Here is a 26,483-nt window from a genome sequence, read left to right on the forward strand (position 1 = left end):
GAATTGTGATAAATGAAGTAGAGGTAAATAGTCTATTACAGAACCTCAATGTCAATACATCTGTGGGATTGGATGGTATACCAGCTCGTGTTGTATGCGATGCGACTAAAGAATTGTCAGTGCCCTTGACCATTTTGTTTAATTTGAGCCTCGGATCTGGGTCAGTCCCAAGGGGTGGAAAGAGGGGAAAATAGTTCCGCTGCATAAAGGTGGTTCCAAGGCTGCTGTTGAAAATTACCGGCCACTCAGCATAACAAGAATCGTTATCAAGGTCTTGGAGAAAATAGTCAAGAGGAAAATACAAGATTGGACAGATGAAAATGGGATACTGTATCGGGGACAGCATGGTTTTGTGAAAGGTAGGTCATGACTCAGTAACTTGCTCACTTATTATAACACAGTGACGGCTGAACTGAATAAGGGTAATGGGTTTACAGTGATTCTACTGGACCTTGCTAAGGCCTTTGACAGGATACCACATGGAATTCTAATCAGTAAAATGCAGCATATGGGGATGGATGTAGGGTTGGTGAGATGGATAGGAGGGTGGTTGACGGAGAGATATCAGAGAGTGGTTTATTCAGGAGTAGAGTCCAAAAGATGGGCTGTGACCAGTGGTGTGCCACAAGGATCTGTTCTTGGACCACTGTTGTTTAATTTGTTCATTAATGATATAGGAAAGGATCTGAGAGGAATAGTCTAACCTAGTGAAAAATAAACTTTCAACATCTTTCTCTAAATCCAAATTTAAAAAAAAAAAAAAAAAGGTGGCAAACCTTTTGGCAACTCCTATAGGTAAAGATGACCTTGCTACTGCTTCTGCCTAGTATCTCCAACTCTGGGCCTGGCTCCCACTGAAGAGACCTCGATAAAGGTCGAAACTAGTCTGGGTAGTGGCCAATCCCTTAATGCATAACATTATACATATCCGCAAGGAGATGTGTTTTGCAATATGGGAGATACTGGGATAGGAGTGTTGGTAGCTTGCTCCACCTTTGCTACGAGTTGCCTGGTGTTGTACTACTTACCCAGGTAAGATAGTAAACACCATATTCAGTCCTGAAGATATTTTCAGATGCAAACTTTGTTTGCTCTCACTGGGATAAAGGATTAAACTAAATTTATTATAGTTCATTTGTTCGTGGATGATGCAAAGTTGGGGGTAGGGCAGTAGTGAATGCAGATGATGTCAAAATTTTGCAGGATGATTTGGATAGATTGGAGGTCTGGACTAAGGAGAATGCATGTCAATTTAATGTGGCAAAATGCAAGGTTATACATTTTGGGGTGAAAAGATTAGCAGCAGTTTACTACATTGGTGGAACTGTACTCCAGGAAATTGATGAGGCAAGAGATTTAGGAGTGTTGGTGGATAAGGAGTTGAAATTTAGGGGGCGCATTGCAAAAGTGGCCAAATCAGCTCATCAAATCACTTGGTTGCTGAAGAATACGTTGACGAGCAGAGACAAGCATGTTATTGTTCCTCTGTATTGAGCCTTGATAGGTCCCCATCTCGACTACTGTGCCCAGATTTGGTCACCTAGGTTTCTTCTTGATGGGGAGGAGGTTGAAAGGATCCAGAGGCGAGTGACCAAGATGATAGCAGGTCTGTGGAATGAACCTTATGAGAACAGGTTGAGGATTTGTGGGTTGCAGAGATTGGTTGATAGGCAGAGGAGGGGAGATATGATTGAGACATTCAAATTACTGAAGGGTTTCTATAAAATTAATTCAGAAGATATTTTTGAGAACAGGGCTGGTTGTGGGAGGACTGGGGGACATCCATGGAAGCTGGGCAAGATTATGGTTAGTAAGGGTGTTAATCTAAAAGTAAAGAGCTGGGTTCTTTACTTTTAGAGTGGTGAATGAGTGGAATGGGCTGCCAGAGTCTGTGGTGGGTGCTGTGACAGTGAATGAGTTTAAGGCAAGGTATGATAGATACTGTGTGAATGTCGAATAGTTGTGATGAACATGATTTAGGGCCTCCCTCGATGAGTCTAAGGACTCCCTGGAGTTGCCCATAATAATAATAATAATAATAATAATATCCCCCCCCCCCCCTCTCCTCCTATACACAAGGCTTTGCAATTTACATTCTCTCAACCTGTCCTCCACATTCCCAAGACTATTCTCCACCTTTGTAAATCTTCTCTGGACCTTTTTTAATATATCCTCATCACCACCATGAAAACCCAGTGACCAGCTGTGTACAGTAATCCATATGAGGCCTGATTAAGGCCTTATATAGTGACATCATAGTCTCTTTATTTCTGCACGTCACGGTCTTCTGCATCACTGTCATTATTCGATGTGATATCTTTACATAATTACATCTTATCATAATAGCATACTTGCCTTTTATCACTTTTAATTTTTGTAGCATCTGCAAACAACTGTACAACTTCCAACATGCCATTTGCTGTGCTGTTAGTATGATGAGTAAATAAAGCAGGTCCAAAATTGATCTCCTGGAAATCTAGTCATGCCCATTCTGTATGAGATCAGACCACTGTGTATCACTCTCTGGTACTGTCCAAGTAATGTGCCATTCACCTCTTTTTCTTTGTTCACTCTTACTGGTTTGTATTCTATAATATCCAGGACCATCTGTAATACCTGATATTGTAAACAAACTTTCAATTTGGGTAAAGTTCTACTAGCTAGGCTTATAATTTGCATGAGTCAGACTATGCGATTAATGTAGGATAAATTTAAAAACTAAAGCAGTTCGCAATAATTTTATTTTACTCCAAGAAACTAAAGATTCCCCTGAAGCACTTAAATTGTCCCAGCATGAGCAGAACCCCCCCCCCCCCACATTTCCAAGATCTTTGCCTGAATTTCTCAAATAATAATCTTGTTTCAAATAGCTTCAGCTTGTAATGCATATTTAATTTGTTATTGTTTCTTTTATTCATGATTTAACTGTCTCATAATAGTCATATTTCATAATGCTTATGTTTCATTGCCAAAAGCACAGTAAAAATTTCAATGAAAGCTGTTTATAGTAATATTACATCTGTTTTGTTAATGTTAGCTCAATGTCAGTTACTTATATTCTTCCATTCCTTAAAAAATCTTAACTGTGATTATAGCATCTTGTACATGATCTTAGAATATTTTCCCAGAGACTGTTGATGCAGTCAACATTCAATAATTTATGGATTCCTTTGTGCTGAAGACTCTAGGGCACTTGAAGAAATATTATTATTATTATTACGTGATCCCTCCAGGGAGTTTAAAGACTCATCGAGGGAGGGCACCTACTCTATAGCTCTCTGTCTCCACCACTCAATCCATCAACTACAACAAATCACAACTACTATCATCTACTCCAATGCCATCTACCGCCCACCACCACCTCTAGTATTTTCGCAGACAATCACAAACATCCGTGCTCACAGTGGGATCCAAACCTCCAGCCTTTTGGCTGAAGAGTGGATATGCTAACTGCTCAGCTAACCAGGCCAGCACCATTATCTAGGCTTTTTCATCTACAGTTCAGATGCTGGGGGAATGTTTTTTCTTGCTGATAAACATGAGTCTTTTCAGTGTGGGAGCTCAGCTCAAACCTGATTACAATTAAATATTCAGCAGACCTTGAATGTACAGTAATCTCTTGATTATATAAACATTTTTCAACAGACTGGTTAACCACTCTGTCAGTTATCTGGGCCTCTAATAGGTGGCTCTTTTATATGCGTGTGTGTATATATATATATATATATATATTGATTCCATACAGAAGAGGTCTAGACCTATAATCACATCAATGCCATATGTGGGGTGCAGATGATTGAGATAGAAGAAGAGCTTCAAGTTGTAATTGTTTGGGAATACTTCATGAAGAAGGCTCTTCCAGAAGACAGAGGTGGACAGAATAAAAGAGGAAAAGCAGGATTCAGCATGTTTGCAGTTGCACAGTAAAGGGATGCTGGGTAGTAGCTGCTCTTGTATTAACAGGTACAACTGAAAGGGAAGGAATGATAGTTGTTAATTCACTGGAGCAGTAACCATGGAAGTACCTGCATATTATCATATGCAGGTATTTCCAGCAAAGGCACAGTGCTGAAACACTGTGTCAGTGAGATAGAGATTGAAGTAAATCTGTAAGTTGGTTCAATGTAAAATAGCCTTTTGAATGAAAGATAATGGCTAGTTTCTTGAAAGCTGAGGAGGCTATTAATGCGATGTAACATTTGCCTCTAGGAGAGACTGGAGGCAAATGTTAGTCCAAGCAGAGATCTTTTCTTGTCTGGTGATTTGTGTGTTACTGAGGGAGGCGAGCTAAGATCTTTTTTGCAAAAAAAAAAAGAAAAAAAAAAGGTGAGACTCTGTTTTGGTGGCATTGAACATGATAGGTTGTCTTCGCCCCATTGAAGGATAATATGAAAATCAATATTTAAGGCACTGAGTAGTGTAAATGATCTTGTGGCCTGTCCAATGCCAGTCTATTTGAGGATTGGATAATTGAGTGCAGGATGATGAATGGATCTTCAAGAGATTACTGTATTCATTTAACCAGCTGCATCTTTTATATGTAGAAAGTATTTTACCTTGGGTATATTAAATGTTAAAGATACCAAGCTATTTTAAACCTGGTTTTACTCCATTTCCCAAGTAAGCCAACACACAAATAAGTCAAGTTTGCGCCTGCACTTAATGCAAGTCTAGCTGACCCTGCAGGTAGTGCAAGACCAATATAAGATTAGTGATCAGAGCTTATTCTACTTTTACCATGAATTATCTTGTTCTTGCACTACCTGCAGGGTCAGCTAGACTTGCATTACATGCAGGCACAAACTTGACTTATTTGTGTGTTGGCTTACTTGGGAAATGGAGTAAAACCAGGTTTAAAATAGCTTGGTATCTTTAACATTTAATATACACAAGGTAAAATACTTTCTACATTTATATCTCCTCCTGAGATTTTTATTTAATAAGGTTAAAACACCTTATGGTAACTTGTTCTGGTAAAATACTTATAAGCTCTGTATTACTAAAATCTTGATAATTCTAGCCTGGTTCCCACTGATGAGACCTCAATAAAGGTCAAAACCGGTCTGGGTAGTGGCTCCTTGCCTTTAATACAAAGCATCATACATCTCCTCCAGGAGATGTGCTTTGCATTATGGGTAAATATTAAGATTAGTGATCAGAGCTTATTCTACTTTTACCATGAGTTATCTTGGTCTTGCACTACCTGCAGGGTCAGCTAGACTTGCATTACGTGCAGGTGCAAACTTGACTTATTTGTGTGTTGGCTTACTTGGGAAATGGAGTAAAACCAGGTTTAAAATAGCTTGGTATCTTTAACATATATATATATATATATATATATATATATTCAAGATACCAAGTAATTTTATATAAACTTGGTTTTAATCCCAAGTTTATATAAAATCCCAAGTAAGCAAACAGACAAGAAAGTCAAGTTGTGCCTGCAAGTAGTGCAAGTCCAAGGCAACTCATGGTAGTATCAGTCGAAGCAACTCGTGGTAAAGGTGGATAAAGCTCTGATTACTTTTCTTAGTATTTTCCCCTTAATGTAAAGTACGTCCCCTTGCGGAGATGTATGATGCTAAACATTAAAGGCAATGGTCACTACCCATACTGGTTTTCGACCTTTATTGAGGTCTTGTCAGTGGGAGCCAGACCTGAAAATGCTAAGGATGAAGTAATGCAGAGCTCATATGTATTTTACCAAAACAAGTTGCCACAAGGTGCTTTGACCTTATAAATATAAAATCTTATGATGAGAGATAGATGTAGAAAGTTTTTTAACTTGGGGTATGGGTAGTGACCATTGCCTTTATTGTTTAGCATCATACTTCTCCACATAACGATGTGCTTTACATTAAGGGGAAAATACTAAGAAAAGTGATCAGAGCTTTATCCACCTTTACCACGAGTTGCCTCGACTGGTACTACCATGAGTTGCCTTGGACTTGCACTACTTGCCGGTGCAAACTTGACTTTCTTGTCTGTTTGCTTACTTTTGAAATAGGATTAAAACCAAGTTTAATAAAATTACTTGGTAACTTGAATACATAATATACCAAAGTTAAAAAACTTTCTACATCTATCTCTCATCCTGAGATTTTATATTTATAAAGTCAAAGTGCCTTGTGACAACTTATTTTGGTAAAATACATATGAGCTCTGCATTACTTCATCCTTAGCATTTTCAGGTCTGGCTCCCACTGACGAGACCTCAATAAAGGTCAAAACTGGTATGGGTAGTGACCATTGCCTTTAATGTTTAGCGTCATACATTTCCGCAAGGGGATGTGCTTTATATTAAGGGGAAAATATTAAGAAAAGTGATTAGATCTTTACCACGAGTTGCCTTGACTGGCACTGCCATGAGTTACCATGGACTTGCACTACTTGCAGGTGCAAACTTGACTTTCTCGTCTGTTTGCTTACTTGAGAAATAGGATTAAATCCAAGTTTATATAAAATCACTTGGTATCTTGAATACATAATATACCCAAGTTAAAAAAACTTTTTACATATATATATATATATGTGTGTGTGTGTGTGTGTGTGTGTGTGTTATGCAAATTTTTAAGATTTTTTTAAAATTAATTTTATTATATTAATTTAAAATTAATATATATATATATATATATATATCTTTTTTTTCTTTTTATCTGCCCACTCAAGCAGTTTGTTCCAACTTTTCATCACCTGTGTTGTTTAAAAACCAATTATAACTCTTTCCTCACTAATTTCCTGCACAACTTTTATGTGTGCTTTAAAAAAAAGTACCTTAAAACAAACTTAAAAAAGTGCTAATGCAATAATCCTCCAAAGCATATTCTACATTTTAGCTCTCACTTCTATTATTCTTGCAACTGAGATTCTTCAGTTGGCATTCCTCATTAACTTCACAAGAAGTGTTCCATAATTCTGATATTCATTGACATGTCTTTGCTTTCTCTCTCTCTCTCTTCCTGATTTTTGTGATCTGATTTTATCTTCCTGCTACCTTGAAGATGAAACCAGATCAGAAATCTTCTCATTAGAGTTGTAAATCTTATGTGATGATTATATTTCAGCATGCCATCCATTAGCATAAACAAATCTTTTGCCTTGCTTGCCTGTTTTCTATTCATTAATATAATCCTTCATTTACCCTCACTAACATACATAACTTTGTACATAGATGCGTTAAAGTTGCACTCCTGTTTCTGACCTCGCAGTTTGATGAATTCAAAGCACTGTGAAATGCCACTATGTCATCCTCGGCATTCAAGTTTTGAATCAGCTACCTGTATAAAAAATAAAATAAATCCTCTCTGTCTTTTATTTCCCAAAGGAAGTAGATGGAGCTCCTTGAGCCCTGACAACTTTTTGAAGACAGCTGGGTTCCAAGCTATCAATGAATCAGACTTCAGAGGGGTGGAGAGAGAGAGAGAGAGAATGATTGATAACTTCCACCATCTCGTTCCCCTGAACCATAACTTTTATGTTATTGTCTGTAATAGTGTGAGCTCTACAGTCAGTTGTTTGAGATGCAGAGTTAGAAACCCAAGTTGCTGGAAAGAAAAACCCTACATGCCCATTCCAGAGATCAACTGACTTGTGAACTGGCTGAAGAAAGGCTCAGAAAACTTATAGTTCAGCAACTAGATAAAATTGAACTTATAAGGAATCTTTAGACAGTGTGGTACTGTGAATACAAATGCCATTTCCACAGGACTACAAAGGTAACTTACATGTATATAAATTAAAAAGAAATGTACAAAGAACTAATCCTATGGCATGTCATTAGTCATCTCCATTCTCTCTTTGGTTACTACCATATATTGCTTTATACTAATCATCCAACCAATCTATTCTTGGGGAAAAAAAAAGAGCAGTTTCTCAATTTCGGCATTAATATTTGATTTCTATATTATTTTTTTACCTAATTATTGGAATATTAGCATACCAGTATTCTGTGTAAAGTCATGTTGAAGTAGTTTTGTACATCATTTAGCTTCCTCATCTTTTTCATTTTAACATAGCACAGTGTTAGATTTTTCATGTTTATGCTTTGGGATGGAAATGTTTTGTACTACATTGATGGAATTGAACCCCAGAAAGTTGATGAGGCTAGAGATTTAGTGGTAATTGTGGACAAGGAATTAAAATTTAGAAGCTGTATTTCAGACATACCCAGAATAGCTCATCAGATTACCCGGATGTTGAAGAATACACTGACAGAGATAAGGAGGTTATTCCTTTTGATAAGGCTTTGATGCTGCCACATCTGGATTACTGTGTACACGGTTTTTCCCCTAGGTTCCTGGAGGATGAGGAAGTGGCAAAGAGGATCCAGAGGTGACTGACCAGAATAGTGATATATGGAATTCTCCATGATAGATGTATGGTTTGTGGGTTGCAAAATTTTGTTCATAGGTGGAAAAGAGCAGGGATATGATAGAAATATGAGATACTACAGAGTAAGTTTTCAGTGCATAACAAGAAGGAAGAGAACAGGGTATTACAAAGAATATGGTTACCAATGGCACAAGGACTAGATTTTTTGATTGGGGAGTGGTGAGTGGATTGCCAGAGTGTGTCATGATGTGTGTGTCAGTGATTGAATTCAGTGAGAAGTATGGTAACATACTTCTCACTGAATGTTAAATAAGTAACCAGGAAAACATTTACATCAACAAAGTAATTTATGTTGTCATGTACTTCAGATGGCTTTTGCAGTTATGATGCAGATATATCATCTTAGGGCTTGGCAGAAGTTGCTTATTTGTGTACTGCTTGCTCTTAAAGGAGCTATTATGAATATGTGAAACTTCTGAAACCTATCAGAAACAAAAGAATCATGGAAGTAGACACTTTCACATTTATTTAGTTTTTGCAAGTTCATGTTACAAACAAAGTGCGTATAGCAGTGCTGAACAGTTTGTATAGCTAGCCTAAGTTTTCTAAAAGAACATGCATTGATTATTGACCATTGTGCAAATTACTGGCAAATTGCTGATATATCTGCTGCCAGCTGGCATTTATCTTATTACATCACATTTTCCAGAATCTGGATATGATAAAACTAACAAAACACACACACTCACTCTCTCTCTCTCAATGTTAAGATAAGTAAGGTGTTTACTATCCTTTAAATATTTCTTCTTTTCAGTACAACATTTTGAAGTGCAAGCTTGAAAGTAAAACAGAGGCAGTGCTTATTCTTAGTCGTGAATTAGACCAGTATCGTAGTGAGCGAGACCAATACAAGCTAATGGCTGATCAACTAAGAGAACGTTATAGTGCTCTAAAAAGAAGAGTAGAAGGTTGGGTAAGTGGATGTTGTAAATTCATTTTATTGCATCAAATTATCAAATAAGTAGCTTATGTGCAAGATCAAGTTTAATGCTGAAATAGCTATCTATATTAACTATTTGCTTGTTAATGCAACTGTAATTGTAAGACATAGTGAACAGACTATACATGATAAATTACATAATGAAATAAATTTGAAATAATATGTAATGAAATAAATATATTAAATTATGAATTTAATTTAATAATTCAATATATTTCATTATGTATTATTTAAAATTTATTTCATTACATGCTTTATTATGTATAGTCAGTTAATTCTTAACTATTTGACCTATTGTGAAAACCTTACATTAATTTCTTTTGCTATGTTTTAAACTGTAATTTCTGTTTTTGTATTGATGCCCATAGTAGCAGATCATGATGGCTTTCTAAAGCAAGTAACCATCTTGAATGTTTTATTCAAAATTATATTTTATATTGCACAAACAGATGGTCAGTATAAAATATAATTTTAAATAAGACATTCAAGACAGTTATGAACTTTCATGTAGCTTTTATTTTTTGGTATGTGTATTTTTATATAGACTGTTAATAAATTGATTATGAAGTGCATATATTAAATAAGGATGTTCAGAATTCTCTGTTATTATGGCATGCTCTTGAAAATAATGAAAGCAATAACAGAACCATACCGCAATTACCATGCAGGAATAATTAATCGAGTTACAGAATAACTCTCAAAGATTGAAATAATTTCAGCAGAACAAACCCACACAAGCAGTCTCTGCTTGGCAGATGATTTTGTGCCAATTGATTCTAACATTCAGACTGCCCAAAGCCACCTAGATAATTTATGTAAAATTGCAGCACTGATTGGGTTGGCAGTCATCAACTACAGTAAAACTAAAGTCCTAAAGAACAGAATACTAGAAGATATTAGGCTAAATTACCACACTCTTGAAGAAGTAAATGATTTTCAGTACCTTGGTTCTTACTGACATAGTGAAAAGGAAGCACAAAGCTCTTCTAATCTTTTAAAGCCAAACTAATATCTTGAAAGCCTCTGTAGCCCAGTTGGATTAGATGAGTTCTTTTGTTGGAAGGACTCAGGTTCAAATCCTGTCTATGCCATGAGGAAACTTTTCAGTCAGGTGTTTTCAGAGGTAGAGGATTTTTCTTCCGGAAATTCGAGTTTTTCTTTCCTCAAAATAGACAATCTGGCCCCATGAGCACACAGATCTATAGGCATAAATACTTGCCCTTATAGGATGCAGCAAAGCAATGGCAAGCTGGATACATTAATTGCCTTAAATCCATAATTAGGGAACTCAATCTGTTTTGGACAATTTGTCTGTACAAAACTGCTAGTTAAGCCATATTTACATATGGTTCCCAGACATGGAACATCATTGCTCACTAAATAGTTAATGTCATCAGTAGCTTTGAAACAACATATCTTCGATCACTACTAGGATACAATAATTCTTGAAGAAAACCAGCAAATATCCCTAATAGAACAATTCAGAAATCAGTTGATATGTGATCTATTCAAGGATGTGATTAACTGAAGTTTTAACTTTTTTTGAGAGATTATTATCATTGTTAACACCAGCCCTCCATGGAGTCAAGGAAGACTCATCGTGTGAGACAACCATTGCTACTCACAAAGCCCATCAAACCATGATTTAAATTCATACAATGTATCTGCATTCACCACATTGTCAGGAAAATGAATTCTACTCGCTAACCCATCTCGATGCAAAGAACCTGCTCCTTATGCCCCTGCTCACACCCTCTTTCCATTCTGTGAAAAATTTTTTTTCATGTTAATCTAGTAACAATCCTTTACTAACTTAAATGTCTCGATCATATCCCCTCTCTTCCTCCTATTCACAAAGCTTTGTAAACTGCATTCCCTCAGTTTGTCATCCCAAACACCAGTTATGACTTTAGTCAGTCTTTTCTGGACTCTCTTCACTATATTCTCATCACCATGAAAACCAGGAGATCAAATCTGGGCACAATAATCCATGGAAGGCCTGTTCATGACCTTATACAATGAAATCAGAACTTCTTTATTTCTGTAAGTTAAGGTCTTGTGCTTCATTGCCAGAGTCTGATTTGATGTCTTCACAACTTGTGCAATGTGACCTCTGAACTTCAGATTCCTGTCCACCACCACTTCAAGGTCTCTTATCTCCTTAGCATCCTCCAGAATTTCTCTGCCAAGTGTGTACTTTGCATCCCATTGTTGCCTACTAAATTTCAGAACCTACACTTTGCAACATTGCATTGACATTTCCATACCACCTACTCATACAGTCTATTCAAGTCCTCCTATAAGGTTACAATATCTACTTGATTCTTCATCAGATAAACTCAGGGCAGAGAGGGGAACACAGTATAAGAAGCATTGATGCTCCAAAACGATGTGCATGTGTGTGTGTGTGTAGATAAAAAAAATGAAAATAAAAAAAAGAGAAGAAGGGAATGAACTGGAATGTAGGGAAAAGAGTTCTATTTGAAGATGGTTCTGGGATGAGTAAGGAGAAATGGAAATGGCTCAAGGAGGGTTTGGAGAAGTAACATATAAGTGGTATCAGTGAAACTTGTTATAGATCCAGGAATGAGCTGTTATGTTTGTATATGAATGCTAGAAGGGTTGCATTGATTGAGTTCATTCACCCAAAAATTGGAACAAGTAAGACATGGTTGAATGAGGATGACATCCTAACAGGAATAGAGATGGAAGGGTATGATGTATTTTGTAAAGATAGAAAGGGTAAAAAGGGAGTTGAAGTTCTATTGATAATAGAAAAAGAGTAATGTCCATACAAGGTAGAGATGCAAGGAGGAAGTAGTGGTTTTGTGGCACTATGGAGGTAGAGGTGAATAGAATGAAATACTTCATTGGATGTTGCTATAGACCTGGTAATGTGGAGGGTAGTGACCAGGAAATGTATAAGCAAATTAGCCAATCAAATAGGAAAAGGATGATCATTATAAGTAATTTTAATTAGGGCAATATAGATTGGGATGACAAGATAGCAACTGGAAGTAAAGAAAATGACTTTCTTAAGTTTTTGAGGAACAACTACCTCAGACAGTACCAGAGGGCAACAGGAAGATTGAGGACGTTGGATTTGATTATCTCATCAGAGGACGTTATTATATATATATAAGGTCTGTGCAGTTAGCCTAGTGGCTATGCGCTTCGCAACCATATGCCTGGGGAAGGAGTGTCCTGGGTTCGATCCCATCGCTGACATGAGGAGCTTACTCAGCCATAGCCAAGTTAGCCTTTGGCGTGGACAGCAGGGTCCCCCCCCCGGTTTATCTGGGGTTTTTCATCCCACAAGCAGGCAAACCAGCCCCATGAACACACGGATCTACAGCCATAAATACTTAACCCCCCCCATGAGGGGGCTCAACTCGCCCCAATAGGGATGGGGGAGAGAAAAGGGAGGAAACTCCATATGAATGAATAAATAAAATAAATTATATATAAGGTGTCAAATCTCCCTCCAGTTGGTGAGAGTGACCATGAAGTGATTACCTGCAAGGCTGGTGATTATGAGAAGCTCAGGAGACAGCAAGCAGCTGTGGTATGGACTGAGCAGTTGGGTGATATTCAAGAATTATCTAGTAGAAGTAATGTCTAAATATATTCCAAAGATCAGAAGATTAAATAAGGCTGTAAAATCGATGAATGAAGAGATTAAGTGTGTAATACAGGGAAAAAAAGGCGTTATGGAGGCAACATAAGAGGAGTGGTAATAATTAACTCCATGAGGAATACAAAGAACAGGCAAAGAATGTGACTTGATTAGTAAAGGTATCAAAAGTTCAGTATGAGCAGCAGTCAGCTAATAAATCCCCAAAAAAATCCTAGGAAGTTCTTTTGATGTGTAGCCAGCAAAAAAACAACAACAACAACAACAAAAAAGAACATTTATGGTAGGATGGCATTGATTGGAGAAAATGGTATAAGGGCCAATACTATGCAGGAAACAGTTGAGATATTTAATGAGCAGTTCATAAAGGTTTTTCATCCTTGTGCATGTGACATTATGGAGAGTTTGAGAGCAGTGAATGATGATAAGGAAAGACTGAGTGAGTGAGGAAGAGGAATATGGGGAATTAAGCAAACTTGATATATCACCATGTGCCAAGCTATACATATTTGTTTAATATGAGTTTTACATTGGGTCAAGTTCCAAAGTAGTGGACAGAAGGCAAGATTGTACTGCTTCTATTACCTCCTTTATGAAATTATAGGTCAGGTGTCAGGTGTTGTTGTTAATGTTGGAGAGCTGGTGAGAATCAGGATCCAGAATTGGGTTGACAACAATGGTATTATCTTTGATGGACAGCAGGATTTGCTAAAGGGAGTCATGTTTTAGTAATCTACTTACTTTTTACAATAAGGTGACAGTAGCATCAATGTGGAAGATGGATACACAGTAGTATACTTCGACTTTGCAAAGGTTTAGATAGATTACTGCATGATAAGTTGATAGTCAAACTATAGTGGTTCAGATTGGATATTAGACTAGTGCATTGAATTGGAGATTGGCTGTCTGATAGGTATCAAGAAACTGTGTATGGGGGGGAACAATATCTCATAAGAGGAAAGTCACTAATGGTGTGCCTCGGGGAGTCTGTTTTAGGGCCATTGCTGTTTAACTTATATGTTAATGATACTGGGGAAGAATTTAATAAGGATATTCAAATGATGCAAAGTTGGGATGAACTATGAGGAGTAGAGCAGATGTTCTTGCCGTACAAGACTTGAATAGACTGATTAATGGGCATGGGAGTGTAGATGCAGGTTCAATGTTGTGAAATGTAAGGTTTTAAAATTTGGAAAATAAATATGGGATATAGAATTTACTCTTGGTGGAGATATGTTTTTGGAGATGGAGGAAATAAGAGATCTTGGGATGATGATGGATAAGGATCTGAAATTTAGAGGACATATTGCCAAAATTGTGAAGACAACAGAACAAATTCTGGAAATATTGCTGATGACATTGACATGTATGAATAAGAAGATTCTGGTTCCATTGTATAAGGCTCTGATTTGGCCGCATATGGACTACTGTGCGCACGTTGATGACACTGTTTTCAAAAGAGTGAAGAGATGTTGGAGAGGGTCCAGTGATTATTGACTAAAATAGATTCTGATCTCTGGAGTGTTGAATATGAAGAAAGGTTGAATTTAATGTTGAAGATGTTTTTCATGAAAGGGTGGGAGAACAAGAGGTTGTATCCGGAAGCTGTATAAGAACGGTGTGAGAAGCAGGTTTTTTGCATGGAGAGTTTGAATGATTGGAATGCATTGCCTGAGAGCACAGTGTCTGCAGAGAATTTGAATCTGTTTAAGGCACAGTATGATTTTACATCATGGTATGATGAGCTCTCTGTATGAGAAAAGAGACCTTCTAGATGAGTCTTTGACTCCATGGGGTCTTATCAATGTAATGATGATTCAAAACTTGATCAATATAAGATCCAGCCTCATCTGCAAACAATTATATATTACCAGTTAAATCCAACTCAATATCATTAATATACAAGTTAAATAGCAGTTGTCCCAGAACAGATTCCTGTGGCACACCACTAGTGACTTTCCTCTTTCTAGATAGTATCTACCTCCCACTCATATACAGCTTTCTGATATATATCTGATAGCCAGTCACCTTTCCAACTCACTAGTCTGTCATCCAGTTCCATCTGTTGCAGTTTAGTTACCAACTTTTGGCATGGTGAGGTAATCTATCAAAGACATTAGCAAAATCTAAGTGTACCACTGTATGCATCTCTCTCTCTCTCTCTTGTCCATTATATTCGCCACCTTTTTATAGTACATTAGCAAGTTGGCAAAACACGATTTCCCTTTAACAAACCCATGCTGACAAGCACAAAGAATACCACTGTTATCAACCTACTTTTTTATCCTATTTCTCACCAGCCTCTCCAATGCTGTAACTACAACACCAGATATACAGCTCCACCTGTAATTTGTTTCCTTAGCCTTATCACCACTTTTTGCGAAGTGGAATAGTTTTGCCTTCCTTCCATTGAGACTTGTGCTGTTGCAAGATCTTGTTAAACAGGTAGGTCAAGGTTGATGCTAATTCCTTGGAATTCCCTTAAGACACGTTGTGATGTGTCATCAAGTCCTATTGCCTTATCTAGCATACTTAACTCCTCATATACCTCTTGCTGACTCACCATTAAGTCTTCTCTCATTTCACTGTATCACTTGTATTTTTTAAGATTTACATTTATTCATAAAAATAACTATGTTTAGCTACTTAATGAAGAACCATATGGCTTCATTTTGGCAATGTAAATTACATAGAAATAGTGGATATTAAAGATCCAACATTATTTCAAAGCCAAATGTTTGTAGAATCTATGAAAGTTTCATAATTTTGACCAGAGCGCTTATGAGAATACAATCCTCGGCATTGCAGTTGCCTTAGGTTGCACTACTTAAAAGAACATGACTGTTACCCATATTAATCTTTTATTAGTGCATTTGATAAAGGTTTCACTGGCCCGACAGCTGTTTTGAAATGGTGGTTTTCTTCAGAGACCAGGCAATTCAGTTGTTCAAATTGCCAATTCCAAAAACTTGTCAGTGACCTAAAAGGTCACATTTCAAGTAGCTCCAAAACTGGATCTCTATGATTGTCTACACTCCACCCATTCACCAATCTAAACCTCAACCCAGCATATCCTGAAGCAAGTATTGCCACCAAGCCAAGTCCTCTCTTGGTGAGGTGGCAGACATGCTGCTCACTTGCATGCTGTTCTTTTCAGAGAGCAGACAGAAAGCTTAAGAGAGAAAAAAACTCTCATTCAGTATTAAAGAAATCCAATTTCGAGGAAATGTATTTTTCACAAGTGAATTCTTGGTTAGTGTGGAAAAGTAATTAATAAAGAAAGAGCTATATGGGTTCAGTTTGGCAACGTAAATTACATAGAAATAACTATGTAATTTCCATATAATTACATAGTTAGTAAAGATTCAACATTATTTCAAAGCCAAATGTTAGTATCCACTATTTCTATGTATTTTTAGCTACTTTTATTTTACCTTACTTTCTGATTTAAATTTAAAAAGCAATGAGAGATGCATTGCCATTATAGGAGGTCACTTAAGAGTTAGAACTATAACTGGGAGCACATCCCCACATAATCTGTGAGGAACTTGAAGAATTGACCGACTTTTGACCCGGTATTCAGTTCTCATTCTTCTGTGAGTGCCCCATTTCCAGATATCCATTTGAGTGCTGAAAAGATTGACTGACAATTGTAGGACTTGACCAAAATTTTATTCTGTTATACCACCTTTAAACTCACTTGCAGACTGTATTCTCAGCATCCTCTCAGGCAAATGCATTCTATCTTCCTCCTACCATTCTCCATGCCAAAAAAGTGACTTCTTACTGTCTTACTTGCAACTCCCTTTCACAACTTCCTGGAACAGCCCTTCCTCCCTTTCTTCTGCCATTCAAATAATCTCTATCATATCATCCAGTAAATATCTAAATATCTTTCAGCAGCTTAATATCTTATCGATATCACGCCTTTATCTTCTTTTCACCAAACTCTGCAGATTACATGCCTTTATTAACATTCTACATTGCTGATATTGTTTTTGTTAACTGCTTTTGTATGCTTTGGACACAGAGGCAGGTGACAAAAGAGTGATAGTCAACAAATCATGGAGAATATCATAAGGATCTTTATTTAAGCTTTATTGATTTTGGAAAAGCATATTATTATTATTACCTGACACCTCCAGGGAGTCCAAGGACTCATCACTGGAGGGCACTTGACTCTACTTCACTAAATACATCTCACCCTCTCCACTACTACTTACTACTTAATTCTCTTACTATGACACTACTACCATCAATGCCATCTACCACTTATCAGGACCAACAACAGTATTTTTTGTCTGTAAATTGCATGTGTTCTGAAGGCCAATTTGTCTGTATGCAGGATGAAAAATCCGAGTTTCTGGCAGGAAAAAACCCTGCTACCTCTGTATGAGACTGGCTAACTCACCTTCATTTTAAATAGCCCATATAAGGATTTCCCTCGTCACGGCAAGAATTGAACCCAGGTATTTTCCAATTGAAGGTCGCAATGTTCTGCTGTTCTTCCAATTGCGCACTGCAGAGGCTATGATAAGTACCAAAGGTGTTAGTTGTTGACAAATTGGGCCATCCCAGGTCAGCGGTCAGTGATACCATAAAGAGATGGATGTGCAGGAAGTCAACTACAAGTGCTACCAGCAGTGGACAACCCACAACACTCACCAAACTGTAAGGTGTTATGAAGGATAATATATATGAACCACCATTCTTTGGCCGGCAGGTTGAATTCGGTGTTCTGGCCATTGACTGGAACATGAATATGCACAAAAAAAAACCGTTCAGAACCAAGGCTTAAAACAGGTTTTCATGTTAGCACCGCAATATGCATGTGGTGCAAAGAGCATGTACGGTGAGATGTGGAAGCTTCGAAAGCTGTGTTATGGAGTGACAAATCACATTACACCCTCTACTAAGCAGATGGATGGGTTTGGCAGTTAGTATAACCCCCATCTATGAAATTCAGAAGTGGTGGTAGTGGTATGATGGTATGGGCCTGTTTTTTCTGGTTTTAGCCTCGGACCTCTGTTTGTGGTGCCACGAACACTGAACTCTGAGAGGTATGTATCTGAACATTCTGGACAATGCAATGTTTCCTGCTTTGTGGCATTTCTATGGAATTACCATTGTCTCTTTCAGCAAGACATGCACCATGTCATAAGGCTGCTGCTGTTACATGAACATTACCACACTTGTCTGGGCCTCCACAGAGTCTTGATCCTTAACCCTATTGAACATCTATGGAATGAACAGGAGTGTTAGGTGAGTTCAAGGGACATCTGCCCTGCAACAGTCCTGGACTTTGTTGAAAGTTTTTTCACTTGGTTATACTATAAATTATTTCAACCTTGGTCTCATCAGTGGGAGCCAGAGGTGATACCAAGGTTGAAATAATGCAGAAGTCATATTTTTATATACAAGTTGTCAAAAGGTGTTACACCTTATTATTAAAATACTCTGGATTAGAGATAGTTAGTATAACCAAATGAAAGTTTTTTTCATTTGGTTATGCTATAAGTAAAACATACCAAGAAATTATATACTTGGTTTAATCCTTTATCCAAGTGTAAGCAAACAAAGTTTGCACCTGAAGTATTTTCAGGACTAGGGCAACTCGTGATAAAGGTGGTATGACTTCACATCACTTGTCTTAGTATCCTATAATGCAAAGCACATCTCCTTGCATCTAATGCAAAGTATATAATTTCTTGGTATCTTTAATTTATGGTATAACCAAGTGAAAAAACTTTCAGCAACTAACTGTCTCTAATCCAGAGTATTTTAATAATAAGGTGTGATACCTTTTGGCAACTCGTATATAAAAATATGACTTCTGCATTACTTCAACCTTGGTATCTACTCTGGGTCTGGCTCCCATTGATGAAACCTCAATAAAGGTCAAAACCAGTCTGGGTAGTGACCCTTCCGATAATGCATTATACATGTCCACAAGAAGATATGCTTTGCATTATGTTATACTAAGAAAGCGATGTGAAGTTGTATATCACTTGTATAAAGGATTAAACCAAGTATATAATTTCTTGGTATCTTTAATTTATATTTATAATAGTCCAGGACCTCATTACATGCAGCCTAAAATTCCCATTAATCGCTATCGTATGCTTGTGGAAAATATGTCCTGTTAATTTCTTTCCAAGCAGTGTACATTGGATTTATTTGATCACAGCAATGTAGAAATGAAAATGAAAATCAGCTATTTTTGTCACAGATACTTATGGCTTCTTCTGGGTTAGGGCAAAGAAAATGTATATAATGCCATCTTCTGATGACATTATAATCATTTGAGTGTTGAAATGTTGATAATAATAAGTGCATTTTTTTGTTAACTAAGCTGTGACCAAGATATTATTATTATATGACACTTCCAGGGAGTACAAAGACTCATCAGGGGAGAGCACCTACTCTACAATTCTGTCTACTCTACAGCTCATTCTAACCACAACCACACCAACGCCATCTACTGCCTGCCACCACCACTAGTATTTCCACAGACAATTACAAACATCCATGCTCACAGCAGGATTCAAACCTGCAGTTTTTTGCTGGAGATCAGATATGCTAACATCTTGGCCAACCAGGCAGGCCATATGAAAAATTCCATGTGACCCTATGTTTGTGGCTCATGTTTTGAATGTTATTAACCAATTTTCTCTTCCTGATGATTTTGATGTAATGTATAATAAAATATACTGGAGTTTAAGGAATTCTTATTTTTTATACATGTGTCAGCAATTATCAAAATGAAATAAGAATATAATTTTTTTTTCTGATCTGGTAAGAAATTTGCTACAAGTATGTATCACTTATCCATGATAATGGTATAGTGATACAATATTTTGCTACTTGTTTATGGGAATATAACTTCTGTCATTGATCTTGCTTCCACTAGTAAGAGCTATCCTTTCAAGTGTCTCACCTAACAATCTCACATTCTGAATGCCATGTTTGGCTAGACTTGCTAGTGATTTCTCACCACTCTCTCTGCAGTGGTGGCTTGTCCATAAGGGCTGCATTGAATGCAGTTCCAGCATTGAGTATACTAGCAAGTAGTACTGGCTAGTATACCCAACGCTGGAGCTGCATTCAATGCAGCCCTGCAGCTCATATGGATGTGCCGCCACTGTCCCTCTATAATATTTTTGTTTGTCTGAGTAAGTATCAACTTCAGTTTTGATACTTTGGATAGTTGTGGGATCACAGATTGGTGCCTCTTGGGTTTGTTTCATTCTCTCTTTACACAACTCACACCTGAGGTTGCCTGGTCATCACACATTGAATTTTGCTTCTAATCCCCTTCTAGGTAATGGTGGAGGGGCGGGGGTGAGAAGATGAAGCCATTTTGGCCTTACCGTCACTTATGTTCACTGGCTTATTATCTGAATGGGATTAAAATTACTAATTAAAATTCCTAAATACAAATGGCAATTTATTTCTGCTGGAACTGATTCATTAGTACAGTATCTTCATTTTCACTTCAGGCACTACTGTGGTGTGAGATTTTCCTTTCCTTGACTAGGTGACTTTCTTTCTCTTTCTTCTCAGTTTAGATTTTTTTTTTTTTTCCGAATCTTTACTAGTACTAAATTTAGTACTTGATATGAAGTAAGCTATGGAGGTCTCTTTGCCTTCAAGGTGAGAATGCCTTGCCACAGTATATTCATCAGACTACCAGATCTCTTCTTTCTTTTATTTCTTCTTTAACAATAATAAACATGAGCCCTCTCTTCAAGTTAATATCCTTGGTTTTGACATCATTGGACAACATAAGATTAGAGATTTGAGAAGCAGTTAGAGGTAAGAACATCTATGCTTTCTTATCCTTTGATGGCATTATATACATTTAAGGAGTATTGGAATGTAGATAATAATAATAATCATTTGGGAACCACTTCGCTAAATAATGCCATTATGTTAATATAAGGAAATAGTAACTAAGTGACAGTTGACTATTTCTACTAAGTAGGCTTGATACAATGTACTTTCATCATAATATTAAAAAAAATTCTACTGACTTTTTATATCAAGATTTCACTGTAATGATATAACTGTAATGACATACCACATGCACTCAGAATGATTATTTTTTTATATCCTGGTTTTTAGGGACCATCATTGTTGGGTGTTTATGACGTGAGAGGTTTCAAAGGTGAACGAGAACAGGTAAAATAATTATTTTTGTGTTAAGTTAGATTAAAGTATAACAGAAACATGTATAATACAGTACACTAGTAGAAATTAAAGTTGGGAACTGAAACTTATGTGGAAGTAATTTGAATAGATGTACAATTTTCGTCTAAGTATCAAAGGCATCTTCAGTACATTAACAATGGAACAGAAAATAAAATGCAATAAAAGAATTAATTTTAAAACACCACTATAACATAAGACAGCAAAACTTAAATTCCTAATTAAAGAAATAGATTAAATTTAAAAAAAAAAAAAAACTAAATCAGTATAATAAGATAATAATCAGGAATTTACATAAGATTGATACAATAATATTTCCCATAATAACAGTGATAACAAAAGGCCATCAGATCTATTTAAGTTTAATTGGTGTAAAAAAGACTCTCAACTCCATTTCTATAATTGCTCTTCAAGGAATCTGCTTTTATGTAAGAGTTTAGTTTCTTGCAGAGAACCAAACTCACACAGATCTAATGGCCTTTGGTTATCTCCTTTATTGGAAATATTATTGTATCGATCTTATGTAAATTCCTGATTATTATCTTATTATACTAATTTATTTTTTTACTTTGATTTATTTTTTTATTTATTTCTATTTTTTTTTAAATCAGGAATTTACTGACCATCTGCTGTCTTGCTTATGCTGTAGTAGTGCTTTTAAAATTATTTTATTGCATGATATTTGAGTGAAAATTTTATATCTATTAAAATTACTTCCACGTATGTTTGAGTTTCCTTCTTTCGTTTATGCTGGCATGACAGTTTATGTACATATTTTGAAACAGTAGACTAGCTCTCATGCTTTCTGCTTTACTTAAAAATTTGAAATCTGAACATATATTTGTCACTTCTCAAAATGCTCCTTGTTTTTACTTTTGGTGTCTTTTTTGTTTTACAGTTTTATTTTAAATAATAAAAAAAAAACATATTCAAGTAGCTAAAGTAGTAATCAATTTATACATGTACATGTTTTACATATAGTCAAACAGTAGGTTGTGCACATTACAGTTCAATTTTTATACTTTATTATAGACAGGTTTTTTTGAATTTGGTGGTTATGGCTGTTCTAATTAAATTCCTTGTACTTGAAAATGATTATTATTATTAGACACCTCCAGGGAGTCCAAAGACTCATCGAGGGAGGGTACCTGCTCTACAACTCTGTCTTCTCCACTCAATCCACCAACTGACTGCAACTACACCAACGCCATCTACTGCCACCTACCACCACTAGTAGGTCCAAGGACAATCACAAACATCCATGACCATGCATTGATTCGAACCCGCAGCCTTTTGGCTGGAGAGCGGATATGTTAACCTTTCCAAACTAATACTATTTTTTTTTATATAACGAAAATAATATAATATGTAATACTTTATATAATATTAGATTTACATGCAGTAAATAACTGAAACTATTTTCTGTACTGATCAATGGCTGCTTATTTTGTTCTGCCATTAACAACAAACTATAATTAAATAATAAAAGAACTAGAATCATAAAAATATATTATATACATTAAGTCTAATTAATATCTCTATTTAAAATTATGGTAAATTATGTACACATAATCTTATGGAACTATGTTTTTTGCTTTCAGTAGTACCATCACCGAAAGACAGCTACAAATGTTAAATGTTCCAGTTAAGTGTTCACTTGTATGCGAAGGATTATCACATCTCTTAATGGACATAACTGATGGCTAGCAATTCTTATTCACATTTCTTAAAACTATCCTATGCTTCACATCCAGATTTTGGTGGACATGTAAACACGTCATGGCCAGTAGGAATGTCAACACACCATGTCATTTTGGTACAGAAAACATTTCTTTTTTTGTGTGTATGGTGAAACTAAAAGCAATATATAGTGAGCACATATTATTAGGCCCCCCCCCCTCCTTTCACTGGAGTGATGCTCTGGCATGTCACTGAATGCACAATATGGCATTATAGAAAATATTTGTTCTATGATCATTCAAAAAGATTGGATGATCACTCATTCAATCTTTTTGAAATATCATATTCACTTCCAAGACCTGACAATTTTCTGAGAAGCAATCTCATTTCATTGCTTACAAACTTACATGATAATGATACAATCAATCATTTTCATTATATTAGCAATGCAACCATCATTAAATGATAGAACTGCCAAAACAAAACAGCTGTTATATGATCTGATATTTGAAATTTAAAATTTATATGAAAGGAATATATTATCTTGAAAATCAGACTTATAGAGAATATTATTCTAGCCATAAAAAGAGAAATTCATAGGTCTTTTCTAGCTAATACCAGAATTGGTCAATTTTTACTGCAAAAAAGTAGGGGTTTCCTTTTCAGAAGAAACTTAGATTTTTAATCCTCCAAGTCAGCAAAACTGACCATAGAATGCATACAAATATGACACATAAAAACTAGAGAAAATTAGAAACATCACCTATTATCTAGCATGCTACAGCAATGTACTCAACCTTGGTGATGTTGAGAAACTGGTTTAAAAACAGCTAGACTTTATTTTTTTTAACATAATGATTATTTCATAATATAAATAGTTGCATGTAATATATCACTGTTTGTTATATTTCACTGCACATTTTTTTTTAAATAAAGCTAAAAATAAACAGTAAACACTAGAGTTTGAGAGAAATAAAACATTGGTACTTGCATTAATTTATACTGGAAATCAGCTGGGATGGTGTCACACCAGACAGTGACATTCATTGAACCATTGATAATCATCTACCACCTAAATAACTCAGCACTAATTCACTTAATGTTCTGTTTTTAGTAACCAATTACAACCTAAGTAGAGATATACTTTACTAAACTCACTGTAAGAAGAGATCAACGTGCATAATTATATGCACTGTAATTATATTTTGCATTTTACCAGCCTGGCTGGCCGAGCGGTTAGCATATCAGCTCTCCAGCCAAAAGGCTGCGGGTTCGAATCCATGCATGGGCATGGATGTTTGTGATTGTCCTTGGACTTACTAGTGGTGGTGGGTGGCAGTAGATGGCGTTGGTGTAGTTGCAGTCAGTTGGTGGATTGAGTGGAGAAGACAGAGTTGTAGAGCAGGTACCCTCCCTCGATGAGTCTTTGGACTCCCTGGAGGTGTCTAATAATAATAATCATTTTCAAGTACAAGGAATTTAATTAGAACAGCCATAACCACCAAATTCAAAATAATTTTCTGTTGTTAATTTTGCCTAATTATGTTAGATGACATCTCTTTTTTGTTCTTGAAGAACTTTATTGAAAACAATTACTTTCACGAAACAATTATTTTATAAATTGCATACATATATAGGTTTTAAGATTGTCACTGTTTCTTCTAAATTTAATCGTGTTTATTATTTTTTCACAATTTTAGTTAGAAATCACTTCACAAAATGCTTATGGTTTCTGCAATTGTATGGTTTATTTACAGAAAACAAAAATCTTTTCACTTACCACATTGTTTATAATGATGTATAATATTATCTACAAACTTATAGACTCCTCCTTCTCATTTTCCAAAATTGTGCATTATGAATTTTAAAGTTATGAAACATTATCTATAAGCTAAGTATTAATATCAGCATTAATATTAATACTGCTTTAAGTTGTGTTTACTAAGTCTCATTTAACATGCTGTTAAATGACACTTAGTAAATAAAATTATTTATGAAACAAGCATATCCAATGAAGAAAATACAACATATTATTGTTGTGATCATTCAGTACCCTTTTGCAGTACAAAGAATAAAATATTGCATATTTGATCAAAATTTTTGATATGTGGAACTTTTGAAGTAGCTACACGTTTACTATTTTATGCTAAAAATATATTGGTACATGCTTCTAAAGTGAAATACCTATGCAACACAGTTGCACTTTTTATTTTTTCAGATCATTGTTTCTTTTGAAGAAAACTGTATCATGTAATTTGGTTCTACCATTGCCATTAAGAGATTAATGACAAGTAAGGTAATTACATAATAAAATACAAAAAACTGCTTGTGTTTCAATCCTTGGAAAGCCCTAAAGTGATTTGTGTATTTCATCCACTTCTGCTGGCATGGAGGTAAAACCATTTAAATGGAACACAATTAAATAGGATACTAGATGAATTAAAATCACCTGCTCTTACTTAAAGAAATCTTGCACACAGATTGTTTAGTTTGCGTGTTGAAGCAATAACAGTTTTTATGAATTTGTCATTATAATAAATAAAGCACAGGGACAGATATTTAGGGAGATAAATATGTTCCTTGGAAGTTGGGTTGTCAGCATTTTGATGCATTGTATTACTTTTTCCATCTCAACATCCAAAGAAAAGGTCATGGTGGATATAATATAAAAAATATTTAAAAAATGGCAAATTTAAGTAATCATCATTGCAAATGATACCATAGTATCATTTGCAATGATGATTACTTAAATTTGCCATTTTTTTAGAAAAGAAGTTTTGAGATAAATATATAGGGGATTATCATGCTAGTTACAGTCATATTATTTTAGTAATTCATAAAGAATGGGATGGAACCAATTGTACAAATGTATTATCACTTTCTTCACAGTATATGAGTACAGAGATAAATTTCACTTAATTCTAACTTTGAACCCAAGTCACAAATGAATAACCATAATTTTGTTCTTCAGCAAATTATATAATGATACAAAAATGATTATTAAATTAAGTTAGTAGCACATTGAAGACTTGCTGCCTGTATATTTTTATAACATTTATCAAAAAAGATTTAAATTTTAAAGTAAGGTGCCTATATAGTTTTTTAACAAGCATGCTGACCATTGCTAAAGAATCCTCACCCTTAATCCTGATATTTCTGGCAGGCATTTCAGCATCCCCTTGTACCCACAATTACCCTTGTGTAAAGTTTTTACCAACCTATTTGTATTAGAACCCTGTGAAATTGCATTCACACATTACACAATCATTTCTGTACACACACTCATTTAACTCAGGACTGGCCAGACATGCTTGATTGCCCCCGCCCCCCACACACACACTCTGAAATATCTCCAGTTTCCCTGGTTTTGCACTTCCAAACTCTTACTAAACAACAATTTCTCCAAACATCTAGCTTCATTTATCAAATTCACTCCATATGTCTATAAACTGTATTGATACCATTCCACCTGCATAATCTTCTCATTGACTCATTAGCAATCATGGCCTTTCTTCTCAACTCTGTCCTATCATACTGAGGCAACAGACTCATAATCTTTGCTTCCTTATTCTTCATTTTCACTTCTTTCAACAACTCTTTCACATCTTCTCTCATTGCATGTTTCTCCCA

At 35.8% G+C, this 26,483-nt stretch overlaps 1 protein-coding gene across 1 annotated transcript in view; it reads left to right on the plus strand.

Annotated features, from left to right (window-relative positions):
• The window catches only part of LOC150107210 (coiled-coil domain-containing protein 149), a 182,645-nt gene that overhangs the window by 13,051 nt on the left and 143,111 nt on the right, over nucleotides 1-26,483 (plus strand). Inside the window, exons 2-3 of the mRNA XM_090391693.1 lie at nucleotides 9,146-9,304; nucleotides 21,090-21,146. Of these exons, the coding sequence (XP_090247819.1) occupies nucleotides 9,146-9,304; nucleotides 21,090-21,146 (216 nt within the window). The remainder of the gene's footprint in view (nucleotides 1-9,145; nucleotides 9,305-21,089; nucleotides 21,147-26,483) is intronic.

The sequence above is a fragment of the Typopeltis vanoorti genome, chromosome 4, assembly GCF_054136105.1.
Source record: "Typopeltis vanoorti isolate ZY-2024b chromosome 4, IOZ_Tvanoo_1.0, whole genome shotgun sequence".
NCBI lineage: Eukaryota > Metazoa > Arthropoda > Arachnida > Uropygi > Thelyphonidae > Typopeltis > Typopeltis vanoorti.